This window comes from Meriones unguiculatus, chromosome 5, assembly GCF_030254825.1.
Source record: "Meriones unguiculatus strain TT.TT164.6M chromosome 5, Bangor_MerUng_6.1, whole genome shotgun sequence".
NCBI lineage: Eukaryota > Metazoa > Chordata > Mammalia > Rodentia > Muridae > Meriones > Meriones unguiculatus.
In genome coordinates this window covers 123966364-123991141 of record NC_083353.1, presented here as the reverse complement: position 1 = coordinate 123991141, position 24778 = coordinate 123966364, and the positions used below count along the sequence as shown (strand labels likewise).

At 39.8% G+C, this 24778-nt stretch overlaps 1 protein-coding gene across 6 annotated transcripts in view; it reads left to right on the top strand.

Moving 5' to 3' along the window:
* The window catches only part of Lmo3 (LIM domain only 3), a 62278-nt gene that overhangs the window by 4816 nt on the left and 32684 nt on the right, over positions 1 to 24778 (top strand). For 4 of the 6 annotated variants that reach the window (XM_021654100.2, XM_021654099.2, XM_060384333.1 and 1 more), the window contains one exon: positions 4614 to 4827. In XM_021654100.2, coding sequence (XP_021509775.1) covers positions 4622 to 4827 — 206 coding nt within the window. In that variant the 5' untranslated portion in view covers positions 4614 to 4621. Of the gene's footprint in view, positions 682 to 4225; positions 4364 to 4613; positions 4828 to 24778 lie in introns of those variants that run through there. The other 2 variants (XM_021654096.2, XM_021654101.2) reach the window with 2 other exon arrangements.

Here is a 24778-nt window from a genome sequence, read left to right as displayed (position 1 = left end):
TCCCCCTGCCCCCCCAAAAAAAACCCCGCCCCAAGGAAGAGTTGAAATTACAACCTTATTTTTGTCTACACCCCTGATTCTCCCAACGCAGGCTTAATAATAAAACACTGTTTCTGTATGTTGCAAAAGTGACTGGGTTGGGGCCTGAAAAGGGGGGACAGTGTCCAGTGGAGGAAGGTTCCCTGTAGCCAAGTGCCTGCATCCAAACAGGTCGAGAGAGATTCAGCACTTTTTAACCGTGGCTACTCAGATTGCTGTTATGAAACACAAGTCAGATTTATGATCTTTTTCATACCGAACACGATATGCTATGCTAACACTGCGTGTGACGGTTTAATCAAATCCATTTGTTACCAGGAAGCTAAAAGGGGCCGTTGGGATTTTAGGATTACGGGCAGAGTTAGGGAAGCATGTGGCTTTGTCATTCGCCATCATTTTACTCCGCTCCCTCGTCCCTTCCCCCACCGCCTGCCTCCCTAGCCACTAGACCCTAGCTCCCAAAGTGGCTTCACAATAGTGGATCCTGGGCCCTGGATGCTGCGCATCAGACCTACGCTTGGGCCCCAAATCCAAGCCATTCCCCCCTTCGACTTTCCGCCTCCGGGTTTGGTGCTCCATGCGAAGCTGCGGCGATTCAGGCAAGCCTAAGTCAACTCATGCAGAAACAGGAGAAAAGTTTTGGTAAGGTGACCGGCTACCATAGATGCACTTTTTCGGGGCGCTCTGCACTCGTGGATAGCACCAAAGCCTGCCTGCTCTTCTACTGCTGAAGATACAAAATTTTATTGTTGCTTCTGCTTTTAAAGACCGCTGCTTTCGACCAATTAATCTCGCTAGGTGCCCACAAATACTGGCATATTCTTTGCAAAACCACCCCTGTGTTGCTGCAAAGACACAGCCGCAAAAGGTTGGGTCATAAACTCCGCACGGGTACTCTTTGTTAGAGTGTATGTATGTTTCTTATTTTTTTTTTTTTTTATTTTGCATGTGAGCTGCATCAAAATTGAACCCAGTCTTGCAAATCTCTTGTTGGCCTTTGCCAAGCACTAGCACTTTGCTGCCATGGTAACTGTAATTAAACTGATAAGAGTGGGGAAATGTCAGTATCTCTGAGCCTTGCAGCTGCATTGGAGAAAAAGGGAATCAAATTGGTTCCCAGCTCCATTGCTCAAAAAGGGGAGGGGTGGTGGAAGGACACGGAGGGGGCTGGGAGTTGAAGGGGCAGAACAGAGTTAAGCAGCTCCAGTGCTAGAGATTTGGGGACATCTATTTGCATTGTTTTCCCTGAGGGGGCTGCAGCCTGTAGGGGTGCTCTGGGCCAGTGAAGAGAGAAACAAGCTTTTAGGCCCAATCCAGTTTTCCAGGCTGGGTTGGGGGGAGTGAGTGGGAGTAGGATGAAGATGGGCAGGAGGAGAGAAAATCTTTTGTTTGGTACTCTTGGCAATCGAAAGGCTGTGTTGGCCAAATTCTTTTAATCTATGTCATTGCTCCCAGCTGCGAAACCTGCGGTCCCAATTTTAGCATCCTCTCTTCCAACAGCCCTTCTTGATGGGGCCCCTTCTACTTCTCCCAAATTGTCCTCTGTAAATCTTCTGAAAGGGAAAAAAAAAAATGTTTTCCATTCATTCTGTGTGATCAGTCCAAATAATACATACATGTTTAAAAAAAAAAAAACTGTGCCTAAGCCCTGCACATCTTTCATTATTGTGGTTATTTTTAAGCCCCTGTGTGTTGTGGAGTTGTGGTTACTTTGTTGTGTTAACTACTGAAGCTAAGACTGTGCGGATGAATGGCACAGAACAAGGGAACATAATGGATGCAATCAACCGTCAGGCCTTCTCACAATGCAATCCAGGCAATTAAAAGCTCACCAGAGTTTAAATGAAACGGTTCTACTTATTTCTGCACAGCACACTGCACAGGCTATTATTTATGTCTTTTTTTTTAATTATGATTTCCCTTAAACTGTCAAATAACTCAGAATGGCAGGGTCTCAGAGGCAATAAGAATTTCCCTCAGAACAATTTGCATGCCAATCTAAAAACTAGTTATGAGTGCTGATGGGCTATGAGCAACTTGTGAAGTATCTCTTAGCCACGAACACATAACTCTCCCCAGGCGTGCTCTCCTGGATCAAGAGCACAGACTGCTCAGTGCTTTCTGCTCTTTCTTTTTCGGTGCCTGGCAACGTGGTGGCTACCAAGTGGTTGTTTTCCTACATTTTTTAAATGCATAGAGTGGGACAGATTCCATTTGCAAGAGAAAAGGGGTGATGTTCTCTAAGAGAAGATATGAGGATGGAGGAGAAAATATCAAACTCCTTTTATGCACAAGGCCAAACAGAATGGTAAGACTTTCAGTTATTAATTGGCCTCTGAGTGCTAAATTAAAATGTCAACACAACAAAAACATTTTGTGAAGACAGGCAGGATAATATTCTTTGTGCCAAATGTTGCTATCTGCTATCTTGGTCACAACGCATTTTGAATAACGATAGCTGACCCTTTGCACTTAATAGTAATATCACAAATATGGGAAATAGTGGTATATAGCTTACTACCAAAAAGAATTTATTTTTTTGAATATTTTAGCTTAGTAATGTTTAAGAAAAGGAAAGCAGACTTCAAACTAGATAATTAGGATGGTTACTCTTAACATACATTTGGATGCTTTTCAGTCATGAAATCCTGACTGTCCTTAGTAAATCAAAAATCCCCTTTGTCCCCCTAGGTATACCACTAAGAGGCACCTGGGTCTGTTGTTCACTGTAATTAATGGGAATTCATGCCTTGTGGGACCTTGCTAGGAAAGGATAACTAGTTCTGATCAAAGAAACTTCATTTGTTAGAAGTTCTAGAGAGTGAGATTTAGCAGAGCTATCAAGGGTTATGATTAATCTACACTAGGCCCTTAACTCCTTCAAAGTGAAGGGAGGAGAGGGCAGGCTATGGGGCTGCCACCTGCTCTTCTGCAAAAATCTGACTGCTGGTCTCCAGCTCTGAGCAGCACAGCCACACCTGTGAGACATGCACAGTAGCCGCCCTGCGTTCTTCCCTGCATCGCCTCCTCCGCTGCTCTGCCAGACAAGTTGTTTCCTGCTGCAAGCCTGAAAACATTCTAATGTGCTGTGCTGTTCATGTGCCATTGGTAGCTGGAAAACTTACCCAGCTGTGGGCATGCTTCTGCGCTCCTTATCAAAGTGATTTTTCTTTTTTTTTAAGTCAAGGAGGTAATGAGGGTTGAGCCCTTCATCCTAACATATCAGAAGGAAGGAGAGAGATTACCTATCTTGAAGAGAAATAAATCCTAAATGTCTCATTTCCCCCTTCCGAAGCTATCTTAAATGTGTACATATTTGGTGCTTTATATCTGTGTCCATTCAAGTTTAAAACTTCATGCCTAGGAGAGGAAACAAAGTGGTAAAGAGTGAGCTTGGGGTTGGAGGTGGACTGCCTGATGCCCGGTCCACAGTGCCACTGCCATCCAGCTTTCAAGGGGCCCCTTCACTTCTCAGGCTCTCTGTAATATAATTTGTAATATGAGGGAATTGATGATGTCTGCAGTATTTTACAGTGGTTCTGATCCATCGTTTGATGAAGATGAAGCTCTGCATAGTTAGCCAGCTTTCCTCTCTCTTTATAAGGCCCACTGTTTGTCACCTGGGGAGTAATAAAAAAAAATCTCAAAAATGAGTACTCAATTAAGTGAAGATAAACCAGCTAGATTCCTTATTTATAAAGAACATTCAGCATTGAAATATAGAAATGTCCCTGTATTTATCATAGCATATCTGTTTATAGATGACTATTGTAAGTTTTTACATTGTACTTTGTCTTCTATTGTATCTTCTTTCCCTTATAAAATAAGCATATGTTTGTAGCTACCAATTGCGTAATGCTATACTCATTTTATATTAGAGCATATATTATATAATCAAGTGATAAGTCTTCAATAAAAGCAGTGACTAATGTGTATAAAAAAGGGTATGTTTGTTATTTCTAACACAATGAATACTTTGAAATATCAAGGACACGGGAGCAAGTATTTGGCTGTAAGTAAGCATGATGAGGTTTATGGCTTTTGGGACAGCTGCACCTCTAAGTAAGGTTCTGAGTGTCCCACACAGAAGCATGCTTCTCCCATCGCAAGCACGTTAAGAGGATTGTTTATACAGTTAGGCAAAGCTCAGTTTTGATCCCTGTCGGCCAAGTACGAGTTACTTTCAGACGCTTGTCTGTTAGGTTGTGATTCAGTTGTTCCTGTAGCTCTTCCTGAGGGAACTGTTCTGTGTGGAGAATGGTGGGACGCTGCGGAAATCTCTGAAGGATTTCTAAACCTTCCACGTCCGATATCAAGGTGCAAGGTACCACATCAGTTAGTCACTGCTGCTGCTTCATGGGAATGAGCTCATTAAGGTTTTCATGTTGATTTTAGAAAGTTTGCGGCCTCTTTCCAAAACGTAGCTTGATTGTAGTATATCAGAAAGGAAGAAGGAAGGAAGGAAGGAAAGCAAAGGAAGGAGTAACTGCACAGGAGCAGCATTAACTATTCACTTGTTTGTCTTTCCTTCTGCCTTGGTGTCTCAACTCTCCTTTCTCCTTTCTTTTCCTCAGGCATACAAATGCTCTCAGTTCAGCCAGACACCAAGCCGAAAGGTTGTGCTGGCTGCAACCGCAAAATCAAGGACCGGTATCTCCTAAAGGCGCTGGACAAATACTGGCATGAGGACTGCCTGAAGTGTGCCTGCTGCGACTGTCGCTTGGGAGAGGTGGGCTCCACTCTGTACACGAAAGCTAACCTCATCCTTTGCCGCAGAGACTACCTGAGGTAGGAATCTTTGCACACCAGTGATGGCTGCATGTCTTTTGCAGTACGTTTGTTAAGTGTACTCTTGGTTGGTTTGTTTGATTTCCGTACCCACAGACTGATGCTCTTGAATGACGTTGCTCTGCCAGCCTTCAAAATGTTGGCCTAAACCAAACAAACGTCGGCTTAAGGGACAGCCAGCAAAAACATCTACAGGGTTTCTAGTTGTCTTGTCCAAGTGTTCTGATTGAAGACTCGGTCATTCATTACACTGAACATGGCACCTCATGCCAAGGGTGTACCTAGATGAAAACAGCATCAGGCTTGTTTCCTTCCTGCAAGCATAACTGACGAAACTGATTGAGTCTGACAGAGACATGTGTCTGTTTCTTAGCTAGACATTTTAGCTCTGAACTATTAATAAGTCCAACTTTCAAGTTAGAACAGGCAGTCTGGTTACTCAGCTAGCTTTCCTATCTCACGTATGGTAACGGAAGTCACCTTTAAAGTCTTCACTTGTACGTGTTAGTATATTTACTGCGAGGTTTTGGAACCGTATGCGCAGGTGGGATTGTGTCTGGCACCGAGTGATACTTAAGTAATTGTGTCAACATTGAGCAACTGCAGATTCTCTCGTGATTTTTTATGGAGAATGAAAGGTAAAGACGTCAGAGTTGACGGGCACCCGTTGCCACCCACCAAAGTACGAGCACCGGAACAGCTTCAAGACAAGGTGGATATCCAGAATTATGACAGCCTGAAGTTAGCTCAGCCTTCTCCTCTGCTTTTAGTCAACACACAGATGCTACTGAAGAGAAATTGTTTTTTTTTTTTTTCAGGGTACTTTGTGACTTGACTTAGCTGCAAATTACTTATCTTAATACAGTAGGGATCTATCAAATTAGAGAAATGATATATGGCATCATTTGGGTTTTCATATTTGATACAATTAATCATTTTTTTCTAGCCTGACATTAAGCTATTTATTTTGAATCGTTTTCCCTATGACACAAAATTTATCAATTGGTAGTAACTCCCTAACCAACCATCTTGGTCATTCTGGGAGGTGGTTCTTAGGAATTTGATCCCTCTTTTCTTAATCTATAATTCAGCTATTTAAAGTCAGATTTTTATCCTAATACATATATATCTTTTGATTAATGGTAGTTGCATGAGGGCAAATCCAGTGTGGCTTGTCACATTCTGCTCTCCCCTGGTAGCACTGCTCTGGCTTGTGCTTGCAGCCTCCTGGCTAATTATAAGCACTTGTGACCACTTCCCAGTGCTCCCGGAGCTCAGAAGCACACAAGGTGCCAACAATGGGGAAGTGACTCCCAGGAGCCAGGCTTTCCCTCATTATGATGGCAAAACTCATCAGAGTTAACTTACAACACAAATTCTTTCAGAACCCTCGAGTCTTTGAACTTTTCTTCTTTGAAATAAAAATGTCTCCTGTGCTCATTGTGAATGAGGGCCTGATTTCCAGATAAAGGGTTTGTGTGTTTGCTTTTCACGATCTGACGTGTTGCTTTCCAGGTTCGCTGTGTCTGCACTAACCAGTACCCACAGCTTTTTGACTCCCTTTGACTTACATTATACACAATTTTGGTATTTCAAGTGGATTTAGATCTGCAGCTGCAAATGAGGGGTTTATATAGTTTGGGCTAGAGTAGGCATTTTAATAAGTAAAAAAGATAAACATTATGGAAACCGCCAAGAACGTTGCTTGAACGATTTGGAGTTTGCCTATATTGTGGGTAAAATAGTTTTTCATTTTCAGAGTGTCGACAACAGAAAAAGTAACCTTACATTTGTTTTTGTTTTATTCTTCCTTGTGATAACAAATAGGATATGATCTTAACCTAGAGTCTGACGATCTCAAGTAAATGTTTCATCCAAGGGAATTTATCCAAATAGTTTCCCCATCCCGAAGTCTCCACCATTCTCTAAAAAAATAAACCAAAATGCATGTTGCTTTTTGTGATGAAACTTTTAATTTCTGCTAAGCTTTAGTTTTAATGTCAGTTAACTTATTATAAATACATCTTACTCTTTCAAATATGGTCCTGATCACCAATATATTCATTTCTCAAAGACCAATTTCCTCTTAAATTGGTCATTACCACATTAATGGCCAGTTGTTATGTTAACAGCCCAAGGACTGTTAACATTTCAGTCTAAGTTGTTAACAGCAAGCTTATTTAAGCTGAGGGTTTTCTGTGTACACTGTGACTTCGGCATTTTCATCAACACCTGAAAAGCACCGAAGTGAAGTGGAGAACCGGCATGTGAATTCGCTGCTGTTAGGAGTTATAAAATATGCCACAGATGTGCTCTGTTTTATGTGAAAGCCATAGGTCTTGGTGACGTCGTACAGATGTGTCTCTACAAACTTAAAATAATCTGATCCTGTATTTTAAATCATCACGTGTCAAATATATTCATAGATAGAAGGCTTTGATCAGATACAGCCTTTTACAAATGCTTATTAGATGCCTACTGTGTAGAAGGTAGAATTTGAAACAACAGCCAAAATTAAAAATAAGGAAAGAACGTCATTAAGTAATGATGCTTGGATTCTAGCCATTGTGTTCAAACTTGTTTGCGGAAATATGCGTAAAGCAGTCAATGGATAATTAAAGTTTCAGAATTAAGACTCTGGGGCTATTAACATGGTTTATTTTATTATGGGAATAGTTATAATGTTATTAGTAAACAAATACTTTTCTGTGTCTATTTTGCTGAGCCTCAAAAATAATTTTGCTCATTTCCCTCTTTGTTAAATATATATTTTTTATATTTTTCTCAGTCAATATTTAACCACTTAAATTCTGTTTCAGAATAGTTTCATTTGTGGACTGTGTGTATTATATGATTTTGTTGCAGTACCAAACAAGCCACAAATAAGTTTCAGATTTGGATTATCCCTCTGAGTCACTAGGTACCTAAGGAAAAAAAATGCTAAAGAAAACATCCATCGTCTATGATTATAAATTATTGCTTATTGCCTTTATCCTACAGTACATAATTGTTCATAGCTGTAGAAGAAGGAAGTATCTTGTCAATTGTATTTAACAGCCTATTTAGCTTGTCCCCCAAAGAAGAAAATCCAACAAACAAACAAAAAGAAACAGTTTATTCATGGCTTTGAGTTTTAGAAGGCTTGGTTCTTAGTCTGTGTGACTGGGGTCGTTACCTAATGAAACTATGCGAGTCCTTTGAATAGTGAGGTATTAAATGATATAAAAATATATGAATTTAGATAGAAGGATAGTTTCTGAAGTCATTCATTATTATGATACATATGTCTTTCTTCTAGACAATTTTTTTTAAACCTTTGTGATGCAGTCAGTCCCGTTTAAGGAAAAACGAAAGACCAACAATTGGTGCACGTTGGACTACAGAGTGTGACTGCGCACTTCCTGAAACTGGCCTGTCGTTCTGACTTGTCATTTGATCTGTCATTTTTCTGTGAACAAAGATGTACATATTTAAGGCGACAAAAATCCACCCATTTGTGGTATTCTTCCTCCTCTGGAACTTATTCCATGAAAGAGAGTGCGTGCATGTGTGTGTATGTGTGTGTGTGTGTGTGTGTGTGTGTGTGAGAGAGAGAGAGAGAGAGACTGACTTTGAAAAACTCCCCTTTCAGAACAAGGATGTGCAGTCTATATGTGATCAGGTAGTTATGTATCAGAACCCAAAAACGTACTCATTAAAAATGAGGCCGCCACATTAATACATTCTTTAGAAGATTTTAAAGGTAATTTTATGACAAAAATGGGGGGGGGAACCGCATCTTTAGACTTCAAATTGGGGGTTAAAATTGATAGCCTATAAGAATAGTCAATGTTTGGGTAAGAAGAGCAACATTAAGCAGTCATGCCTAAGAGACTCTGCTTGGTCCAGCCGCCCCTACTTCATCTTGAAAAATGTGAACAGACATGCATAACCAGAGTTTGAGAATTAAGATTGTGTGTAAACATTAACTACTCAGAAGTGACAGAAACATCCCAACCCTTTACTTTTTGGCCTAGAGGCAAAAAAGAATATTACCACTCCATCTTTTGCACAGTTTTTGCTTTGTATGTGTGTGTAAGCTTGCAGATTCATGTGGTGTATTTAGCATTAGGGCGACACAGCTTATATCTCTCCTAGCTCTTTGAGTGGTATCTTGCCAGAGAGCTTATTCAAAGCTGTTTGCTCCTAGTGTATGCTATGAAAGCTGCTTGTAGGTGTTTCTATATGAGAAGCTGTAAAATGTCTTATATAAAATTTAATGCAATTTGCTATTTTTATATGTGAGCATGATTTGTTTAAAATGAGACTACTGAGAAAGAGTGTTGTTTTACGTTCCACAAAAGTTGCCAATTAACTAAAATGATTGAAGCTTGCTCTGCTGGCTGCAACTTTTATATGCTTTAATATAATAATCTAACTCTTAAGGAGAAAATTAAAATAAAATGCTGCACAGATCATCAATTTAGCTATAACCTTTTTTCACACTGATCAAACTTGGTACTTCTGAGTTTTATATAAGTTTAAATTTATATTGATGTATAATTATAGCCTTCATGTAAATAGGAATATGTTATTAATTCTGTCAAATCTGAGCGAGACAAGGCAGAGTCTGTATTAATGTGAAATAAAGTATCCATCCTTTTTCCCTCACTCCTATCTTTTGAACATGAAACAAATGAAAACATTTGCCCTGGAAAGCAGTACATTATTTTTTTAAAAAATAACTTTTTATCATCTGGATTTAAAAGTAATGTAAGTTTTTATCTATAGATTGAGATACCTTATACATAAACTTTTCCTACAAGCTTCATTTGAGGCTTTTAGGCATTTTACTACAGTCCTCATTTTTATAATATATGAATGTCTAAGTTGCTCTTAGTATAATGAAATATTCTGATGCATGAACATACTTGATGCCATAGTCTGTTGAAAAATACAAATTATTTTGCATTATTTACAGCTTTGCAAAGAGTTGTACTTTTTCCATTTTGCTTTTATCATAACAAAGTGTTATTGAATTCTAGTTTAGACTATATAATGCGCATAGAGCAACATAATGAAGGGACAATAATTTCATTTGCTGCAACACTTTAGAGAAATGTTTCTTGCCTGGGAAAATAATTGGTGTCTCATAGCCCACTTCCTGAGGGACAAGTGTGCAGGAGCTACGCCAATCAAAAAATTTTAGTCTGAATGTAGAATCTTTCGTTTTGTATATTTGTCTATAGCCTCTTTCTATTTTCAATTCCACTATTACTTATTTCTGATGAATGAATATTTATATAATTCATATAATTAACTCTTTGTTTTGGGGACTTTTGTTTTGGCTTGTTTTATATACTTTAGCCATTTTCATGGAAAATACCAACTCTCTCGGAATATAAAAAATACTCCACGTTATCTATCTATTTGTGTTTCTTTCATCATTTTATAATGCATGGAATACTTCAATGAGGGTAGTTTTTATAGAAGTTGGATAAAGTAGGCATACCTGACTTTGTAAAAAAAAAATTTTTTAATTTGTTTCTACAAGTATATTTAGGATTAAAGGCATCTAGAAGAACTACATTTGAGAATTACTAAAAATGCTTATTTTGCACTTTATAAATACGTAGAATTCTGGGAAAGAATATCTATTTTTGGTTGCTCTTTGAAAATACCAAAGTAAGCCAGCACTTCATTTATAAACTCACCATTAGCTTCCATTAAGTGACTAATAATACATCTTAATGCTGTGTTTGGACTGCACAAACATAATTTATTAAGGAATCTCATTTTGAAAATATGCTGAAAGTAGTAATTTTGTAAATGGTTTTAATGAATATTTACATTATAAAAATGTATTATGTGGTTCAGTTTTCTGCCTCACATAAAAATTATAGATCCTAAAAATAAGAATTTTAGCCCCCTGAATGATCGTGGTGTTTTCCTTCATTGCTCTGTAACCCTTCCAAGTCCACTTTTGGTATTTTGTTTGAAAACATTTCCCCAGCTTCAATATGGACAGCAGTTTCATCTCAGCCCCAACCCCACCTAGTTAGCCGGAGCATGTCACGTTTATTATAAACATCAGATGAGATCTTAAAAAGAGGGGAAGTGGAAATAAAAACAGCAAGATCTTATTCTCTCGGTCGGGTTTTCTTTTCTTTTCTTTTCTTTTCTTTTCTTTTCTTTTCTTTTCTTTTCTTTTCTTTTCTGGGAGCAGGTACATGTGTTATCAGTGCTTCTGTCAGAAGTCACTCATTCCTCTTCTTGACTCTTCAGTTTCATGGTGTGTTGAGATTTGAAACCAGCTAAGTGCCAGCACTTTTTGCCAGCTGCTTTCCTCCTGTTGTAAGCCATAGCACACTTCTGTTGTTGCATGTTAGTCTCTGCCAGTCTAAGGTGAAAGACGAACTTCATAATACTCAGTTTGTTCCCATTTGATGTTTACCTTGTGATTCTGTTTTCACCGACCTATCTGGAGTTTGAGCCTGTCTTCTCTAGGTAGAGTTGTAGGATGGAAACACAATTTATCTGAAAGCTATGTATGTCCTCAGCCAAGGTATTTATGCAAAATTCATTTTGAAGGAAGCTTACACTGTGAAACATGTGACATCTATGTGGATATTTTTTTGTTAGTTTAAACAACTTATTTTTACTTAGTTTTCCCCTCTTGTCATTGATGCCAGTGGATAATTTTGCTTTAAAGGGGTTGGGATTTGAATATAGTCTTTTCATTATGTTCATTATGTTGATACATACGATTCTCACAGACTCCCTACGTTAATAATATGTACACATATATGGACCAGTTTTGGTTTCTATTCTATGTTCATCAAAACATGAGTTCTCAGCAAGATGGTCATAGTTCTGAATTCCTCTATTCTGTTAGCTGTTTATGATGTAAAATCTGTCTAGCTGTAGGCTTTACAAGTTTTCAAATAAAAGCACGAATGAGATAAATAACCATCCTGGACTAGTAGGATCCTTGATTTGAAGTTGGAAAATTAACATTAAGCTTCGTGTATTAAGTTAGACTCTAATCAGCATGTGTTGTTATGATTCAATTTAATATTAAAAACTCTCCAACTGGGCTACTGGGAAAATAAAGGACTCTCAGGAATCGAAGGATTATTTACAGAGGAGCACACTAAAGCCATATTTAAGTGAAATTGTTATTACTGGGGCAATGCAGTGCTGTCCACATTGAGCCCTTCCTATTAATAAAACAGAAGATCAGTTTTAGCAAACATAAATATCAAACATGAGGAGGACGAGCAAGGGGCATGGGACTCCATAAAGTGTGCTAATGTTAACATTTAATATTAATCTAAATACCACAAGAAAAAAGCCAAGGCCCCCTCCTCCCCCTCGTTAGGGATACAGGCTCTCCAAAGGCAACACAAAAGGAAGCGCTAACTCCAGACATGCTTGGGAGCTCAGCCTTTAGCACTCTGAGACAAGGCTGTGCTTTCTAATTACCATTTGAGATGAGTACGGTTTGAGTAGAAGCACGTAGTCACTTGTTTTTCAAATTAGTTTTTTGATTTGTTTTATTTTTTAAAGTTGTGGGGTTTGGTTTGGTTTTGTTTTTAACATGTGGCAAGGTAGCACATTCCTGTAATTCCAGCACTTGGTAGTTTGGAGCAGGAGAACCAATAGTGGGAGGACATTTTGTACTACAAGAAACCCTGTCTCAACATAAAATAAAGTAAATAAAATAAAATACTTGAAATTTCTCATCCTTTGATAAAATGCTCACATATCATGAAAAAACAAGATTGTACCATTTTTGAATACTATGATCCCAAGTAAAATATTTACTTTGCATCTATAAATTGCTCAATAAAAGCACGTTTTCGCTAATTATGTCACATGAAGACCAAGTTAGAGGAGTGAACTGTTTGCTGTCCCTTTACCCGGATGGGTGGGAACAGAGAGAAAACCGGAAAGAGCTCGTACCTGTAATATGAAGTATGAGTATGACTAGCGATGGGCAGATGTGCTCAAACTATAAAAGTGGCAAGTGCAATCATACATTGAGCCCAATTTTAAGACCTAGAAGAATTGCACATGCATTTATTTATACTTTCAGAAATACAAACTAATAATTTAAGTATCGATATTTAATTATACATAATATATAGAAATAACAGAGCCAAAATATCTGAGCACAGGGGTCTTTTCTGAGACTGATATTCCAACCAAGGACTGTATGGAGATAACTAAGACCCCTGCTCAGATGTAGCCCATGGCAGCTTAGTGTCCAAGTGGGTTTCCTAGTAAGGGGAACAGGGACTGTCTCTGACATGCACTCAGTGGCAGGCTCTTTGACACCCCCCCAAGGGGGAGTAGCCTTACCAGGCCACAAAGGAGAACACTGCAGCCAGTCCTGATGAAACCTGATAAGCTGGGGTCAGATGAAAGGGGAGGAAGTCCTCTATCAGTGGACTTGGAGAGGGGAATGGGAGGATGGGATTGGAAGGGAATGAGGGAGGAGGCTACAGCTGGGATACAAAGTAAATAAACTGTAATTAATATAAAAATAAAAATTTAATTAAACAATATATAATATTACCACTGATTTTATGACACATCAACACTAAAGTATAGATATTGATATTTTACTATGTGAATAATCAGCTATTTAGTCAGAAATTTGTGAAAAGCGTAACATTTAATTTTTTTTCTATAACTGACAAATATAGGTACCATTCTTGCTAAATAAGTAAAATATAAAATTTTATTTATTTCACTTATGACCTTCAAAACCAATACAAAAAATGAGATGTGTATGACTGGGTAAAATTAGAAAAATGCGAGAGGAAAGTTAAGCTATAGCTGAGTAGTAGACTATGGGCATAGTAAGCATGGGGCTGAGAGTTTAGTCCCTAGGATAAAAAAATATAGAAAAGAAATATAGATATATATATAGAAAATATAGAAATATAGAAAAGACAAACTTCAGAAGAAAGGTTTTAAGGATAAATATGCCCTTTTTAAAAATAGTTTTTGAGGTTAGAAATCTCTAGAAAAGCTGAGCTGCAGAGCTGTGTTTTTAGATTTAGAGGAAGATAGGGATAAAACTGTGCTTGAAGCGTTGCATCTCTTTGCACAGATATTGGCAGGCTATTAATGCCAGGTACAACTGACATCTTGCAAAACATTTAGCATTCTTGTCCTCATTCTCTCATCCAATAACTATAATTATTCTAGGGTAACAAGGATGTATTGTTGAATAAAACATAAAAATAGCTCCTGTCCTCATCGAAATTTTTTTCTAATTAGACAGAGCAGAGAAGCAGCAAAACAAGAATAGGTTATATAGGCGTCAGTACCTGCGGGGGAAACGAGGCAATGCGGGAGGCATATAGAATGTGTGTATATGCATGTGTGGAGAGATGGAGAAGACAGAAGAGATGGAGAGATGGAGAACTGACCTCCTGAGGTTATGCATGTAACTGGCCTCCCTGAGGCAGTGCCCTCAGTTAAAGTCTAGAAGGAGATGTCAGAGCTGACAAGGGGCATGTATCTGAAACACATGATGAGCAGAGGAGAGAGTCGGGATAAAGACCTTAGGATAGGAATGCACCTGATTACTTTGAGGAACATCAGAGGGGCCACTGTGTGTGTACCAAGATGAGGCCTAGAGGTAAAGACAGTCAGCACGAGGACCTCTGCTGCCCCTGTCATGGGTTCAGAGGGAATTCACATTCTGAGTGTTCCACAGACGAGCTGTATGCACTGAGCCACACTCAACAACACCCTTTGGGATTACAGAGCTTGTGTACTGAGTTACATGGGAAATTTTGTCACTCTTGCTTATTTTTTTACTTGTCTTTTTATTCGGACATCCCAACCATTCTTCAAAGTTACATAGTAGCTATGAGATATGCTCCCCAAACCACGAGTTGGTGGTAATATAACCACCTGTTAGTAATCCGTAAGTTACTGTATAATTGTGTTTGATCTCAAGTCAACACTTGTTCACGTACGTTGATGAGGTCAGAAAACAATTGGAACTCCGCTGTCTTTCACTGCAGAGTCTAAGGAGGCACCTGCTGCAATGAGGCAGACCCCACTGTTCCCTCAGAAAGACAGCCCCTGGCCAGCAGAGGAGCTCTCCTGCAGATCTCAGCGGGGTTGAGATCTTTCAGGCAGTAAAATTTACACAGGTGGAAGTTTTTCACATGTTGTCACTTTTCAACTTTTGAAGTCAGGTATACCGAGTTTGATGTGGTTTTCTCTCTGTTTCAAAAAGATAAGATCAGCCTAAGATGTCACTTAGTGGTGATGCACTAACCATGTATGTACTCTCTCTCTCTCTCACCCCCCCAAGACAGAGAGAGAGAGAGAGAGAGAGAGAGAGAGAGAGAACAAAAGTGAAAAGTTAGGGCCAGGCTTATGGAATTAAATTGATTTTAAAGAAAAGAAAACATTTAACCTGACACAACAGCTCTAATTGGCATACAGAGCATTAAGCCATCTTCTAGGAAAGGTGTGCTGTTGCTGGAAACATCCCAATACATCACCTTCCTAATCCTATGAGAGGAACATTAGGCTAAACCTAATGCTCGCCCTGAACCTAACCCTGAAAGAAGTAAGTTAAACAGAGTACAAGTCAAAGTGTTTGTACCCACATGTAAATCCAGATGGTCTTGGGTTCTGTCACCACAGACACTTGCTGTGAACCTGAGCTAAGGTGCCCTGGATCTCATTGGATAGGACTTGAATGAGCAGCACTGATAGTTCACATTCACACACAAAAATGGTAATATATATGGTTCACAAGGCTAGTGTTGGCCAAAGGCTGTGTAAGAACTGAACATTCCTGTCATGGCGAGTCCCGGGTACGTTTTCTGTGCAGCTTCCAGTTTCCCCAGTAGCTGGTCACGCCTTATCACCACCATCTTGTGCAGGTTGAGTTGACATTCCTAATCACTTGCAATTACTTTCTTCTGAAGTAGATGGGGTCTAGTTTGATTTTAAGCAGCGGTTGCTTTATCTTGACCCCACCGCTTGTTGATTGCTTAAATAAACTTGTCAGGGATCATTATTAAACAAAGACCGGTTTTGAGAAGATTGGCTGTTCTGTTCGTTTGACCGAATGTGTTAACTGTTCTGCGTTTTTGATCAGCAGCGGGCATCTGCAAAGACCTGCAACAGTTAACTCTGAAGAGATCTTAAATTAATTCTTTTTTTAAAGTTTATTTTAGAAATTTATCTACTGGTAATAATCACACTGTTTGGTATCCACTTCTCAGGTGTGGTGGATTTATTTATTTTTTATTTATTTTTTATTTATTTCTTATTTATTTTTTAATTTCTTTTTGTTTTATTTGTTGTCTGTTCTTTCTTGAGCCAGGGTCTCAGTCTCGTGGTTGTTCCCAAAGCTGCATTATAAGTGAGGCTGAACTCGACCTCCTGACCCTCTTGCCTACCTCCCTAGTGCTGGGTAGCAGGCTTGTGCCATCATGCCCAGTTAGCAGAATACTATAGAGCAAATCCAAGACTCTGTGGTGCCAGGAAAAAAGCCCTGCTAACTTAGCTCTACTAACACACATCCTTGTTGATTTCTTTTTTGAGATAGGGTCCCACTCTGGACCCCAGCCTATCTTACCACCCACTGTAGAGTAAAGTCACAGCTCCCCTCGTGCCTCAGCCTCTCCAGTTGCTGAGCTCTGGGATGGCTGGTGTGAGCCAGCCCACTAGGCTTAATAGCTCATAATTTTATCCACTTTGCTACACTTCACTCATCATCCTCATACCGGAGAGGTTCCCATCACCACCAGCATTAGTAGCAGAATAATCAGATATTTCTGTTATGACCAATTCATGTGGTGTCTACCTTCTGTGAGTACCAATTTATTTAAAAAAAAATTAAGTCACACAAGTTCTTGCCAATTCCCCAAACAGCTTGTCCACTGAGCAAGGTTAGATCTACTCTCCAGGCTTCAGAGGTCTGTTGGTGAACAGCCTAGATTTGAAATTTGCCCCGTTCCAATACATCCTAGCCCGTGCATTCCTTTGTGAGTTGTTCAAATCCTGGGGCCCCTGAGTGCTTATTGGCAGGTAGCAGTGATGTGCTCTTCCACGGATCTGCCAGGGGATGGCCCTGGGAAGGAGCTAACCACACCAACCGACAGTTCGCTGGCAGCCTCTGTTGCTACGAAGGAAGAATTTCACTGAGTTATGAAGATAGGGTAGTGGGAAAATTAAACATAAAAAGAACATTAAAGAAACAGATTAAGATGAGGTTTAAGAGTGATTAATAATCACGAATATGAAAAGCTGCTGCTATAATAAGATCTTTTGCCAGCTTTTCATTTACAAAGAAGATGGATGAAGAAATAGCTAAATATCATGTACACTTGAGGCCACATTAAAAAAAGAAGTCCTAACAGTGAAGATTATTATTAGGACCAATTTGACTCTTTAAGGGAATTAGCGAAAATTGGATTGCTTCTGCAGCTCAAGTGACAGCTTTCTTGGATATCTTACTTGCCCTCACTCGCCTCTGAAATTCTATGACCTTGTAAAGCAGATTTACAAATTTTAGGTTGTTTTAGGTTTCCTTAATAGTGTTGATTCTTCTTTTATTTATTTATTTTTGAGTGACAAAGATGTAAGCTTATCAGTATCTTTGTATTGAGTCTTTCATGTTTCACAATGTTCTCTAAACATTTTGATGGTTCTTTAAAACAATTAAGTTCACACCTTCAAATTATATTTATTAATCTTGGGAGGGTGGAGGGATGGCTCAGTAGTTAAGAATGTTTGCTGTTCTTTCAGAGGACCAGAGTTCAGGTCCCAGCATCCACACTGTATGGCTCACGGCTGGCTGTAACTCTTAACTCACAGGGATCAGTTACCCTCTTTTCTTCTGGCCTCCATGGCTACTGCATTTAGGGATACCTGTCTGTCTACAGATATGTACATATGATTAAAACAGTCAAAATAAAATTGTAAGAAATGATCAATTGAATCAGGGTTTCTCTGTGCAGCCTTGGCTGACCTGAACTTACCTTGTAGAACAGGCTGGCCTTGACCTACCAATGATGCACCTGCCTCTGCCTCCAGAGTGTGGGATTAAAGCCGTGAGCCACCACACCCAGCTTCCACTGCATAATTTTAAATTATTATAGTGATATTGAAATATTAAAAAAAATCAAAATTTGAAATGCTAATATTTTTAAAGGATCCCTGGGAATTTTGTATTCCCAATTTGAAGACAACTCTACATTAGTGGCTTTTAATGTTTGATTGAAGTTGCTTGGTCAGGCCCCTGTGGGAGAGGATGTGCTCAGGCCTGCTCTGACTTGAGGTGGCAGGATGGACTGATACCCCTTGAGGGCCTCCCCTTCTCTGAGGAGAGAGGAGATTGGGGGGAAGGCCATGAGGGTGGGACTAGGAGGAGAGGAGGGAGAGGGCTAGGATCAGCCTATAAAGAGCAGGCATAAATAAATAAATAAATAAATAAATAAATAAGTAAATAAATAAAGGAATAAAAGAAAATATGAAGAGCTGTTGTTACAACTAGTACATCTTCTCTATATAGGAACATTCAAAAGTCACTAACTATATCAACCACAGTATTCAGTATCTTGTTGGAAATTTTTACTTTCTCAGAACAATGTCTACTGTTAAAATGGTAAGAATATACTTGAAAGATTGTAGAATAAAAAAAATTTAACAACAAAAAAAGAAAGTTGCTTGGTAATGACATTTTGTGACAGGGGCAAGCCAATACGAGTACTTGGAAAAGGAGTCATAGAAGAAAGCATGGTGGCGGTTCGAAAGTGGGGGCTCCCTGAGTATGAGCCAGCAGGTCTTGGTGTGGTCATTTAATATTAAATCATGCCTCTCTTTTATGATTGCTGTGGTGATTCCGTTGCTGTGCTGTAGCCACTGGCAATGTTAATAGGAGGCAGGCTTCCTCTCTTTCCTCTGCAAGTCCCCCTTCAGGACACAGTGAGATTTGAGACAGATAAATGCTAAAAGAACTCTGTGTACCAAAGCAATGTTTACTGCATGTAATACATATCATTGTTTGTCTCCTGTAGTGAAAAATACTTGTGTCGTGCTGTTAAAATGCACTCCTGACAGACCAGTGCTTGCTATTATAGGGTCCATTGCTTAAAAAAAATGAAACACTGACAGAAATACAATTTAAGAAAATTTAACACCAAGGGTAGCCAACCATGTAGGCTACTATTAAGGGGCCAAAACTCAAGGCCAGGGGTTTATTTTTTAAAAGAGCCACAGTTTATTTGCTAGTAGTAGGCAAAGTTGAAAGAAAAAAAAAATCGAACTTGAGTTCCTCGCTCTCAGTCTGTAGAAAATTAATGAAAGCAACAGTTCAATAAGATTTTATTGCAGAAATGTTTAAGTGAAACATTTTCAGAATGCTTGGGAATTTTTAAACAGTTACTTACCACTTAGAAAGCTATAACACTGTCTTGCGTAACAAATTGTTAGCATTGGATCCTGGGCACACCCCACGATTTTCTTAAAGTGGGTAGTCAGAGCTGGTTAAGCAGAGTCACTTTGCTCATTGCATTTGTGTGTGTGCAGGTTATAAATACCTTTGAGATTGACAGCCTGGCTGTACTCACAGTTACTACAATTTAAAATGGAAGGTGCTGTCCACATAGCCTCATGGGACTAGGGCAGTTGAATACACCGGATGGAAAGCAAGACTTTGGAGAAGAGAGTCAGCCAAGACCGGAGGCAAGGAGCTCTGTTGGCTCTTTGGAGGGGGACAGAGCGCTGACGTGAATAAGCTGCCTCTGCCGCTGTACATGCTGTTATGAGAGGAGAGCGCAAATTTGGATGCGATGCATTATCTAATTTTACCATTTCACGAACAAATCTGTCTCCCAGTAATATTTGAAACCAACTGTGTATGGATTATGTGTACTTTGTAAAAACGGTTATGAAAGCGTTACATTGCCAGAGCCACGAGGGGCTAAGCTCAGGCATCAGAGAAGCAGAAGGAAGCAGTATCTGCTACTGTGTGGGTGTGCTTGCATCTGTGTGTGTGTGTGTGTGTGTTTGGGGGGTGTCAAGAGATGTGTGTCATGAGCTCTCTCCCCTGTTGGCAGAGTCTTATTGACACACCCATTAATAAAGTTTGTGAGGTGATTGTGCCTGCTAAAAAGAGACTTCCAGAGATGTGCAATATCTTTGCAGATATTCATTCGAATTCAGTGGGCCTGACTCAGATAATACCACACAAGAAGTTTTTATCAGTGCTGTAGAAAGTTATATGTTCACTGTGTGTGTGTGTGTGTGTGTGTGTGTGTGTGTGTGTGTTGTGTGTCTGGGGTAGGGAGGGTGGGTGTGTATCCACACATAAGCATGGAGAGGCCAGAGGATGTGGTTGACTGTCTTCTTCGGTCACTCTTGCTTACTTTATTTTTCGAGGCAAGATCTCTCTCTCTCTCTGTATGAGCCTGAAGCTCAATATTTGGATATGGTGGGTAGTCAGCCAGCCCCAGAAATGCTCCAGTCTCTGCCTCTCAGTGCTGGAATTTCAGACTGTGACACGCCTACATTTTTCACGTAGGCATTCAGGTCCTCCTGTTCACTTTACCCCCCGAGCCATCTCCTCAGTCTTGGGTACTGAGTATTTTAAATTTATCTAACTATAGTGTTGAGGGTTTTCCGCTCAGCTGTGTGTTGGAGTGGGAGGAGTAGCCCTGGCTAAGGAGAGCTCGCTGTGGCCCACCCTCCTTCCTGTTCTCAGACCGAGGGTCTCCATCTGCACTCGTGATTTAGCTGTGACTCTTCAGTCCACAGGCAGTCTTTGTCACATGACGGCATCTGGTACTGTGTTCTTGGCAGAGATTACAGCGTCAAGTACTGCTTTTCCATTCCTGATTTCACAAAAGGCAGCTGAAAGAAACAACATTTATGGCAGGTCATCTGAAAACCTGAATATTAAACTATTCCTTCTTATAGTATTAAATATCCTGAGTTTAGAGTGTTCTACAGAGCTATGCTTTTGACATAAACCTTTCTTGTTTTGGTCTTCCAGGACTGTTACACAGAATTATATATCAGAGTTTTACCATTAGCCTATACTACAGAATATTAAAAAAAAAAAAAACAAAAAAACAAAACAAAACAAAACACCTGTAATGGATAAGTGTTATGGAAGGTTTAAAAATTATTTATATTTTAGTGTGTGGATATGTGTGTAAGTGTTTGTATGTGTGTAGGTGATTGTTGTGGGTGTCCACTTGGGTGTCTGGAGGCCAGAGCGCTGCCCCAAGTGTCTCCTTCACTCTTCCTAACCTGGTGCTGACCACCTCAGCTATTCTGGTATCCTCCCAGCACTGAGGGGGCAGGTGCATGCTCCAGTGCTGGTGCCAGGCCCACATGCTTGCCCGGCAAGCACTAAATCAACCCTGTGATCGCCCCAGCCCTCCTGTGCACACTGTTTACCGTATCACACAATATCCAGTGAAATCAGTGGTGACAATTCCCCCAAATCAGAGACTCAAATAAGTTCCTGGGTCTGTCCATAATTAAATGGCACTTTGTGTTAGGTGTTATGAATTCCTTTCTTTTTTTCTTTGTCTTCCAGGAAGCTCAGGTCAAATTACTTTTCAACACCAATCCATAAATGATAGGATTTTTTTTTTATGTTCTTCAGAGTTTTCTTTTTCCTTAACCTATACGTATGTATGTATGTATGTATGTATATTCTGAATAATGATATATAGAGGTATTTATTTTATTTCTAAGATCATTCAAGTGAACTCATTTAAATACAAGTGTAAGTGAACTACAATGAAAAGAAGCAGTGTTTAGAACACAGGTGTGGCATGTGTTGGAAATACAGATGGCTGAGTGAGATGAATTTAAGGGCAGGTAGGTCAGGGCTCTCATTCCTCCCCAGAAAGACAGCTATGATTCAAGTCTATCAGGCTGTGCTTCTGTTGTCCCAGTGTTTGCTCATATCTGGATGAGCTGTGTTTCTCTTTTTAAATCTATGATGGAATTAAGATGATAAAGATGATGGTACCTGGATAACCTGCAGGTAACCTCTTGGCTAGAATCCTAATTCTAGTTTCAATATTTTCTATATTAAAAAAAAAAACTGTACAATGGGCTAGTGTTTGAAGATGCTTGCAGCATCCTGAATGTCGGAAAAGGGATCACCACTGCTCATCAACATGTACCATTGCTACTTCCACTTTACCACCTCCTCAGAGTGTATTGAAGCAGGCAGCTCTGACTCTGCTTGTGAGGTCCAGGCAACTCCTTCCAAAGCAAAAGGGTTCCTTGCCTCTCCCCAAGCTTGTGGTAGGTAGTACACTTTCCTTGGAATTAAGGGAAATATTTTCCAACCAAATGTCAGGCATGTGAAGTCATGCTTATCTCAGCAGGCCTCTCCATCCCCAAATCACCAATCACTATGTGTTCCTGATTGCTTTTATTATTTACACAGTATTCTGACTGCATGTGTGCCCGCAGGCAAGAAGTAGTTGCTGGGTCTTGAACTCAGGACCTTTGGAAGAATAGCCAATGTCCTTAATCTATGAGTCATTTCTCCAACTTCCTGATGGCTTTTCTGTTGCTGTGACAGAAAGCAATATGGGGAAGAAGGGGTGTATTTCAGCTTATAGCTCACCACCCATCAAGAAGAGGAGTCAGGGCAGGAACCCAGGCACGAGCTTGGAGGCAATAAACACATCAGAAATCATGAAGGAGTCCTGTTTATAGTTTGCTCTCTATGGCTCACTCCACCCACTTGTTTATATAAGAGAGTGCCAAGTGCCCATGGCTGACTCTGCCCATCATAGGCGAGACCCTCATATGTCAATCACTAATTAAGAATATGAAGGAGACAGGAACCCCATAAGAAGACCAACAGAGACAACTAACCCAGACCCATGGGGGCTTACAGAGGCTGAGACATCAACAAAGGAACATGCATGGTCTGGATGTACGACCCCTTGCACATATATGGCCAATGGGCAGCTTGGTCTTCATGTGGGTCACCTAGTGTGTGGAGATTGGGGTGGGGGGCTGTTTCTGACATGGACTTTATTGCCTGCTTTTGGATCACTTTCTCCTGGCAGGGCTGACTTGCCTGGCCTCAAGGATAACGTTGTGCTCAGTCCTGCTGTGACTTGATGTGCTAGGAAGGGTTGGTATGGGAGAGGGGGCTTCCATTTTCTGGGACAAAGGAGAAGAGAAGGGTAAAGAACAGGGTAGGGGAGCTGAGAGGAGAGGAGGGAGAGAGAACCCTTGGGATGTAAAATAAATAAACCTAAATAAAATAAAAATTAAAAGAAAAAAATGCTTCACAGAATTGCCTACATGCCACTCCAATAGAACTATTTTTTCCTTTTTTTCTTTTTTCCTTTCCTTTCTTTCTTTCTTTCTTTCTTTCTTTCTTTCTTTCTTTCTTTCTTTCTTTCTTTCTTTCTTTCTTTTCTTCTATTTTTTGTTTGTTTTGTTCTGTTTTTGTTTTTATGAGACAGGGTTTTTCTGCACAACAGTCCCAACTGTCCTGGATATGCTCTGTAGACTAGGCTGGCCTCAAAGTTAGTAATCTACCTGACTCTGCCTCCCAGAGTACTGGGATTAAGGATGTATACCACCACACCTGACTGTGAACTACTTTTTCATATTAGGTTCTAAGACAACCCTAGTTTATGTCAAGTTTATGAAAACTTAACCTGCAAAAATTATGTACAAAACTTTATATTAAGTTCCATTGTGACTCCAGTACTTGGCACTTGGAAGGCTCAGGTGGATGATCTCGAGTTGAAGCAGGCTTGTGCTACTTTGCAATACCTGCCTTTAAGTAGAGGGGTAAAAAGTAAAGAATCTGTTAAAGGAGAGGAGAGGGGAAGGAAAAAGAAAGGGAGAGAGAAAGAGGAGGAGAGGATACCATCAACTCCCTGTCACCCAAAGTGAACTCTAGACATGTTTTGTTTTTATTTCCTTCCTCTATCTGTATGTTGGTCTACTGGTACCTGCACACTTTCCCAGTAAATGTTTCTTGAACTTTAATGTCTTTGTCAGGGAACTTCTCACATCCACAATCTTACTTGGGAAGATACTTTCTAAAAAAAAAAAAAATCAAAACAAAATATTGCCTTAATTGAGGTTCAACCATTCCTTCGATTGTCACTTGCCTCGAATTTAAGAGTCAGTTTTCCTTTCAGCTGTCAGCAGAGGCAAGGGACCATGACTCCTTCATACTCCATATTCCATGAAGCCAAGAGAACCCATATAAAGACATCTTCACTCACTAGTACCAAAAAAAATGTTTCCTGCAACAGAACTCATCTACTCTCATATGCGTCAGTTTTCACAGTTTCTCACTGTTGGATTTTCTAATTCTGGAAGATTTTAAGCAATAGAGCCCATACAACTAAAACCAAGCCCAAGTTCATTGAATCTGTCGGGTATCCTAAATATCAGCTCTTCACCTCTGGATCATGTACAGTGGCTTGTCCTTGCACAAAATATTTCATCTCAGAAATCTATACTCTAATTAGCATCCAGTTGTACTTGTCTTATAGCTGATCCTTGACTTCAATACTCAACTGCCCTGCTATATATTTTCTTTTCCCAGTTTAGTTAAATATTTCAGGCTCCTGGCCTTACTTTCCCAATGGAAGTTTACCTGTCATGCTGGTCTCAGCCTTCCAGCCTTGTTTCTTCTAGCTTGTCCATCTTCCAATAAAGAGCTCACTGAAGATGCAGTCAGGAAAGTATGCACAGGTATAGCAGCCCCTTTGCCTGCTTTTAATCTATGTCTAAGCACTGCTAAAACCAACCCCAAAAATATATAGACTGGCCCTCACTAATTTTTTGTCGGGTTTTACATGCATCTTTCTCTTGCCACCATTCACATTTCATGTCTTTTTCAGACGTCTGCAACTACTTTCATGATATCCATCGGATGATAAACAATATAAATTCCATTTAAACCCAAGTTTAG